The sequence below is a fragment of the Mustela nivalis genome, assembly GCF_964662115.1.
Source record: "Mustela nivalis genome assembly, chromosome: 19".
In the NCBI taxonomy this organism is placed as follows: domain Eukaryota; kingdom Metazoa; phylum Chordata; class Mammalia; order Carnivora; family Mustelidae; genus Mustela; species Mustela nivalis.
Window position 1 is genome coordinate 23898234 of NC_139038.1, and position 8592 is coordinate 23906825.

Sequence of the window (8592 nt, forward strand, 5' to 3'; positions counted from 1 at the left end):
ACTCTCTAGAGTCAACAGACAGTTGGCCATATGGGGGAACCAAGCAAAGTATGGGCTGTGAGCTAGGATGTAGCAGCTCTGCTGTGAGTCAGATACCTTGGCATGATGGGAAGAGAGTTGTCATTCATCCAGATACTAAGCCTTATGGCTTCCCTCTTCTAAGGTCACTGGAGCTCTTCCTTGGTGATTGCAGGGACCTTCACTAGCCTTTCCTACTGGTCATTGTAATAGAAGAGAACAGGGTAACAGCAATCTTATTTTCCAAAGATGGTCAGGGTTAATCACATTGAGTAATACTCTTACATTCCCCCCACCCTACTTTTTTTGACCGATTCACTGAGTGGTATGAGAAGTCTGAGATGATTAGGTGACAGTTCAGTTTCCAGTTCAGGGGAAACATTAATGTGTCTTCTGAGGCAATTGTTCCTTCCTTGGGTACTAAAAACTTGAAACTAGCAGAGCTCATAGTTGAAAAATAGAAAAATCTCTTGCAAGTAGGTCTTTAGGTATAATAGCTACAGGTCTGCTGTATCATGCCTCAGATAGTCACTTTGCCCCTTGACTCCTCAGCAAAGCACATGCACCAAATGTTTGACCCTTAAATTCCTCTTAATATGAATATTTAGTGATTATACATCTAGGAATCTCTTTCTTGTATTTGATCATTCTTGTATCTACTTGGCAGGCATTCCAAAAGTCTTTGGAGGTGACAAGTTCTCTCTGGTGGCATGTTTTTTGCCACTCTCAGGTGCATTCCCTTTAGGCTTGGCTAGGTCTCATAACATAGAGGCCAAAGAGAGGCCAAAGAGAGAGACAGGCAATCTTGGCATCTCTCAGGATGCCCTTCAGCTGCCTTTTCTCAGGCATGGACCTCATAATCCATAAAAAGAACAACTTGGACAATATGGAACAAACCCTTTAAAACTGTATTGCCTTAAAAAAAAAAAAGATTTATTTATTTATTTCAGAGAGAGAGAAATGGAAGGAGAGAGCATGGGGTAGAGGGACAGAGGGAGAGAGACTGCAGACTGCATGCCCAGTGCAAAGCCCAACATGGGTCTTGATCTCTTGACCCTGAGATCATGACCTGAGCTGAAACCAAGCGTCGACACTTAACGTACTGTGCCACCCAGCACCCCAATTGTATTACCTTTTGACCCAGAAATTCTACCGTTACTAGGAAAATCATTAAAAGTTTCCACAAAGATTGATATGGATGGATGTTCTTAACAATGTTGTTTACAGTGACAACAAACCTAGAACTAACATGTTCCAGCAATAGGGAAATAATTCAATAAAATGAAATAACTTGCAGTTATTATAAAAGATGATTTAGGTCTCTAGTGAGTTGAGAAGATGCTCCCTATATGCGAAGAGAGAAAAACAGATACAAAAAAATGAATGTTTAAATATAGAAAAATATGGGAAAATAAATATGTAAGTTATCTTTAGGTAATGAGATACTGGATGATTTAATTTTCTCTCATCTTTATAATTTTTCTATCATGAGTTTTTATCTCTTGTAAGGACCTTTGAAAGAGTGGAGGGAAAGTGAAAGGAAACCTGGAATCAGCATACTTGGGTAGAATAAAACTGAAGAGCCTGTCTGAGCCAACTCCTTTGTTCTTGCAGGCTGACCAAAGTGGTTCGCAGAAGCCTCATTAATCTTGGCCGAGCCATCAAAGGACAGGTCCTGATGTCCTCAGAGCTGGAGGATGTCTTCAGTAGCATGATCGTGGGTAAAGTGCCAGCCATATGGATGGCCAAGTCCTACCCATCACTAAAGCCACTGGGGGGCTATGTGGCTGACCTGCTGGCCCGCCTGGCCTTCTTCCAGGTACCTGGGAGTCAGGGTTACTGGGTACCTGGCATGCTCATTCAGGTGGAGAGGACATTCTGAAATGGACCAAGCACCTACTAGAGACAATCTTCCCAGCATTGCAGTGGGGAGAAGGGGCAGGGGGAGATTTTTCAGAATCTTTGGAAAGATTATAGCCTATAGAGACAAGAGTAGGAACTAGAATTTATGTCATGAACTGGTGGCTCATGGGTCAGATTCAAGTAGTAGATATATTTGGTTTGGCTGCCTGGTAATTTAAATTTTTTGAGCTAGCATGTAAACATTGAAGTATTACACATAAAACTCCAGATATTTGTCCTACAAAAAAAGGGAAGACCTGAAACAATGGGCCTACATTCCTGAATGGCAAGTATTATGAGATGAGTGGCTGTTGCTCAGTTTAGACAAGACACCTAGTTTCCACTGCTACAGTCCCTGCCAGTCTCTATTATATTCTGACACCAGCTTGTACCTAGGCTTTTCTTAAAGTGGAAACATATATCTTTGCACCTTCATTTCACACGTGGGAAAATATAAGCTAAACTTAGAGGGATGCCTGTTTTAAGAAAAATGAGAAAAGCCATTTTTCTTAATGACATTCATTTACATTATCTGCCTTTGAACTATCTTTATGTGCTGTTGATTTTGAATTTTTATTTCTGTGGCTCTCCAGGAATGGATTGACCATGGGCCCCCTGTGGTCTTTTGGATCTCTGGATTCTACTTCACACAGTCTTTTTTGACGGGTGTCTCTCAGAATTATGCCCGGAAATACACCATCCCCATTGACCACATCGGATTTGAATTTGAGGTAGATGTGCTTTGGGTTAGGCCAGCTCATGGGACCAACCAGGGAAAGCAGTGCTGCCTGTTTCTTAAGGAGTCCAAACATTTGGATGTGTTAAGGCCCAAATGTTTCTGAGATGGTACAATTAAAGTATTTAGCACAACTTAAAATAGCTCCAAAGTTATTCCTGACAGAACCAGAGGATTCCCAAGGCTTTGTCTCTGTATGTATGTATGCGTGTGTGTGTGTGTACATATATATACGTATATTATATATATATACACACATATATGTAAGCAATCTTTCCAGAGGAAAACTCTGCCACCATTGTACCAAGAAAAATTAAAGCATCCTCCCCCACTGTTTATTCACTATGATGGACGCTTCCTTTGGAAGGACTCTTCATTTGGTCTTGGGTAGTCCTTTGCTTGGAGTGAAGTCAAAGGAATGTCCAGTAATCAAATATCACTCTACCCATATATGGAGAGAAAAGAGTAAGATCATCTGTTGAGAGGTTTCAGACTGGTTGCCTAGGTCTTAATCTAGTTTATGAATGAAACTGATGGTCTTTGAAAACAATGTTAAGCTGAAATTAATGCAATAAAGTAATGAAATAACTGGGATAAACACTGGAGAAAAAAAGATAAAACCATCTTTTTTGATGTTGAAATGATTGCATACCTAGAAATCCTAAAGACTCTAAAAACACACTTGTCAGAATACTGATAGGTAATAGGTATCAGAATACAGATATGGTGGCTAGATCCTGGTTAAATATACAAAAATCAGTAACCTTTTCCTATTCTGGCAGTAAGTACTTAGAAGTAAAAATAAGAAAAATATCCTATTCACAGTAAAAAAAAAGTTTACAATTTGAATGAATTTAAATGGAGCTTGTGATCTCTGGTTCACTATAATCCACACTCCTCCTCATCTTCCTGCACTTAGACCATTTTCTGTGCTTAACTGAAGGAATTTGACTTTACCACCTTGGAACCTAAACAGTGGTATGCTGGAGCTGGCCCATATCAACTCACCAGAGCCAGTCGTAGCTCCTTATTACATAGTTGCTAGCCTGAAACTGACTACCTACACCATAGACATCAACAAAAACTACAAATCAAGGCATTATTTCTCCCCACCAGAGGACTGTTTTATGAGCATGCATCTAAATCTAACCCCTCTTTTTACAGATCCAGGTCCAGAAAGGGAAAGGACTGTGCAAAGGTTGCTAAGCTAGTTATAGTTAATGTGGCCTCCTGACTCCTACTCTAATACATTCCCTGTGCCCACTGTGCTGACTAGGAATCAGACCTGGTCCATGTACGAAGGCAGGAGTATTTTCACGGAAGTCCCAGGGTCCTGGGAAAGGCAAACATTGCAGCAGATTTTCTCATCTCTTAATGCTGCCCCACTCTAGGGAAATGGCAGGTAATAGAACTTACAGCTTCCTCTCTTCCAGGTAACCACACAAGAAACGGTCATGGAGAATAACCCAGAAGATGGGGCCTACATAAAAGGCCTCTTCTTGGAAGGTGCCCGCTGGGACAGGAAAACAAAGCAGATCGGGGAGTCTTTCCCTAAGATCCTCTATGACCCATTGCCCATTATTTGGCTGAAACCTGGGGAAAGTGCGATGTTTCTGCATCAGAACATTTACATGTGTCCAGTCTACAAAACAAGTGCCCGAAGAGGCATCCTCTCCACCACGGGCCACTCCACCAACTACGTCCTGTCCATTGAACTACCAACAGACAGGCCCCAGAAGCACTGGATAAACCGAGGGGTAGCCTCTCTGTGCCAGCTGGATAATTAATGGTATCTGTCTCAAGGCAGAAAATAAAAGGCATTTCATTCTTGACCACAACCTAACTTTCCTTTCCTAAGAGGCACAGGGTATGATGATGATGGTAGCAGTTATGTTAATAGACACCTGCTGTGAGCCAGGATTTCAGAGCACCGCTGTAAAGTAGGTTATTATTATCATCATTTTATGGCTGTGGAAACCATGATACAGGGGAGGCCAGATCTCCCAATTCAGATAGCTACTGAAGTAGTGGTTCGAACACTGACAATGGGACTCTTTCTTCAACCTAGACCTTTAGCCATTTGGTTAAGCTCCTCTGTGGTTTTCTCTTGCTGCTTTTGCTCTGACTACCACTGAACTTTTAATTGCTTCTTTCCTACTCTGTTTCCATGCACTAACATCAGAGTCTCTCAGGTTGAAAGAGGACTGAGCTGCTTTCGTTTTTTAAGGTTTTGACATATTTGAAAATCACTTCTCACAACAATCTTATGTGGTAGGGTATTATTATGTCCATTTTAGAGATGCAGAAATGGAGGCTTAGAAAAATAAGGAGCTCAAGTTTCCACAGTTCATCATTGTAGCACTGGGATGCGAATACTTCTCTATTAGCCTGCAACAGATGCGTGGAAATTTTGGGAAGAAAGAAGACATGAGAGAACCAGTATTTGCTGCAGGCCTACTGTGTGCTATGGGTTGTGCCTGGGCCTTTAGGCATTTGTTCCTGTGGTAGGTACGACAGTCTCTCTCTCTCAGGAGGTTCAGGGAGATTATGTAACTTGCCTAAGATCACCCAGCTCTTTCACATTGCAGAACGAGGATTTGAGGCACGGGCTGTCTGGCTCTAGAACCCATGCATTTTTCACTGCCACAGGCTGCCTCCCTGCCAACAACCTGTCTGTGTTATGATGTAGAATCTTAAATGAGTAGCTGCAAGAGCCATGTCCAAAGAATTTCCAGTTTATCACTGTTTTCCCTTGGGGCCAGTTAGAAGAGAATCCTAGGGGACACGAAAATCACATTGTTGATATATTTTCTCCTCAGCTAACTCCTTCACTGAGCTCTTTGGCTCTAAGTGACTTCCTTCATGGCATTCCACTGATCAGTTCATTGTTGAGCAAGGACATAAGGCTGTTCGAGAGCCTAATGCATCTGCTGGTTTCTCTGCCTCTTCACTAGAAGAAATGTCCTCAAGGTCTTTGATTTTTCCTGAACATGGGAAGCTTCTGAGAACCAAACCAACCTTTTCTAGAAACCTATTCATGGAAACATGGAATCGATCAAATTCTGATTAAGAACCCTGAATTCTGAGATCGGCAAATTATCCCAGCGATCCTAGAGATTAAGTACGAAAGGGCAGTTCTCCAGATCTTGCCAGGAGGCAATAAAGAAACAGCAAAGAGGAGCAGTCTCTTACAGCTCATCGCAGGTAGCTTAATAGTTTCTGTTGTTGTTGAGAAAGACGTTCCGCCCTCCACTCTCCCCAGTGGGGGAAGGAGAATTAGAATGAACAGAGAGCTGAAACTGTCATTATCCTTCCAAGTAAGATTGTTAGTCATGTGAGATGGAAAGATGGTCAGGATCCCAAATGCCTGAATCTTGGAATGGTTAGGTTAAGTCATATTGTGAGCTTTAAGGCAGTGAGGGGGTTGCTGAGAAAACAATTGAATTTTAATTTTCTAACCCCCGGCTTCAGCAACAAAAAGCTGAGGGAAGCAGGGACTGGCTGTTTCATTCCTCAGGGGTCAAGGGACAGAATGTTTCTGTACGATGGATTAAATTTTTGTAATTTAAAAAATTTCTTCCACTTTGCAAAGAAAGAGTGCCCTAAATTTGAGGTCATTTTCTACTGGGGCCAATGTGGTAATTAATGTCTCCCTCCTGGGAAAGAGCAGTATGTTCTTCAGAAATCCTGGTGAGTTAGAGGCTGGAGTCCTGGGGCAGAGATGGCCAGAAATCAGCTTAGTGAGAAGCTGCAGGTCCTGCCTATAAATAGTTCAGCAGATAACATCAGACGAACGTTGTCATAGTCCTTGCTCTTTAAAAATCTAACTGTTGGGTAAATAGTTTTCAGTCCTTGTTGGTGTTCGAAGAAAATTTCATTGAAAGAGGGGACATAGGGAAGATAGGTTCTGCCTTTCAAAGACCAAAGATGGAGATCTTATAGTCTTTGAGAAAAAATGGAGGGCCGGGGGCGGCGGGGGTGGGGCGGGGAGAGGGAACGCTATTATAAACATAACTTATGTGGTAGTTTTGGTAGTAAATTGACGGTTGTGTTTCTGTGTATTAGGGTATACGTTTTTGCAAAGGAGACTAGACATCTAAAATGAACATTTAGGTAAGGTTCCTGGCACACAGAAGATACTCAGGAGGCTAGCTAGCAATTAGATGAACTTCCATTTTGAAAGAGGCTGGGGAAGGGTGGTTTCTGCAGATTCAGCGGTGTTAAAGACAAAAGTTGCACTGTCAGAAATCACACTGAGTTACTTAGAAAGGGACCGGGAAGGAGACAGGTAACCCATGCCTTACTTGGGTCTAGCAGAACCAGTTTTTCCTCCAATGCAAGGACAGGTCACTGTTTTAATGGTTGACTGTCGGATGAAGTACTTGATTTCATAGGCCCTGGATTGCATGAGAAAATGCTTAAACACTAGCACCACCTCTGAGCAGGGAGATGCCTCTTCCACAGTGAGACCGGGTAGAAGGAAAGTGACTAACAGAATAGCAGATTGGGGGACAACTGGGTGGCTCAGTGGGTTAAAGCCTCTGCCTTCAGCTCAGGTCATGATCCCAGGGTCCTGGGATGTAGCCCTGCATCACTGGCTCTCTGCTCAGCAGGGAGCCTGCTCCCCACCTCCCCCACCTGCCTCTCTGCTTGTGATCTCTGTCTGTCAAATAAATAAAATCTTAAAAAAAAAAAAATAGCAGATTGCTATCTCCCAAGTCAAGTGCGGCTAGGGTTTGTGCTCCCTCAATGGCCAACACATCTGCAGGCACATTTAAATTTCTCTTGTCTCTCTTCACCAAAGCCCGTTAGCTGCAAGTGTGTTCAATACGCATATGCTGTTGCTACAGTGATGTATTTGTTCTCCAGGTCATTGACGAACTCTGCAGTACTTACTCTCAGCATGAAAAGTGTATGCTTCTGCTCACAGGAGCAGGTTTGGGAATTGAAATAACTTTAAAAAAAAAAAAGATTTAATATATTGGACAGAGACAGAGAGAGAGAACACAAGCAGGGGGAGTGAGAAAGGGAGAAGCAGGCTTTCCGCTGATTGGGGAGCCGGATGCGGGGGGCTCAATGTCTGGCTCAATGCAGGGCTTGATCTCAGGATCCTGAGATCATGGGATCATGACCTGAGCCAAAGGCAGACACTGAACAACTGAGCCGGTAACCCAGCTGCCCCATAACGTTTACTTTGAATGAGAGGATCTGTGTGACAAGGGAATCCTACATCTAGGTATAGGTAGGAAGTTATCTGCTGCTTTTGATGGTCACAAAGACATTTTGGGAAAGAATAGAGAAAAACCAAAACTGATACAGATTTGTGTTTATCGGTGATGCTCATCCTCTTTGGAGGTCAGAAGGAATGATGATGAGGTACACGTGACTTGCCATGGGACTCCACCCATGCAGGGGTATAAAATCTTTTGTATTTTGATTTCTCTTTGTGCCGTTTCTGTTTAGACATAATTTGAAAGCCAGCTTGGCCCTTGTACTTTCTAATTATGTTAAGATAAAATTCTTATAATGAATGCAGTATGGGTTTCAAGTGAGCCTTTCAGATCCTAAGTGCATCGCTAAGTGATCATAGGCTATAAGGTACAGTAAACATATGCATTTATCTAACACAAATACTTCTGGGTATGTGTATGTTGGGGGTAGGGATGGGTCTCATGTAAACTTCCCATGAAAAAAATAATCCAATGATGCACCTGGTTTTTTTTTAAGGATTTTATTTATTTGAGAGAATGAGTGAGAGAGAGCATGAGAGGGGAGGAGGTCAGAGGGAGAAGCAGACTCCCCAAGGAGCTGGGAGCCCGATGCGGGACTCGATCCTGAAAGTCCGGGATTGTGACTTGAGCCCAAGGCAGTCGCTCAACCAACTGAGCCACCCAGGCGCCCTGATGCACCTTTCTAAAAAAAGATTTATTTTAGAG

At 42.6% G+C, this 8592-nt stretch overlaps 1 protein-coding gene across 4 annotated transcripts in view; it reads left to right on the forward strand.

The window, feature by feature from the left end:
• DNAH3 (dynein axonemal heavy chain 3) overlaps positions 1–4494 on the forward strand; it is a 176096-nt gene extending 171602 nt beyond the window's left edge. For all 4 annotated transcript variants that reach the window (XM_082714819.1, XM_082714822.1, XM_082714821.1 and 1 more), the window contains 3 exons: positions 1633–1837; positions 2514–2651; positions 4090–4494. In XM_082714819.1, coding sequence (XP_082570945.1) covers positions 1633–1837; positions 2514–2651; positions 4090–4443 — 697 coding nt within the window. In that variant the 3' untranslated portion in view covers positions 4444–4494. The remainder of the gene's footprint in view (positions 1–1632; positions 1838–2513; positions 2652–4089) is intronic.
• The last annotated feature ends 4098 nt before the right edge of the window (positions 4495–8592 follow it).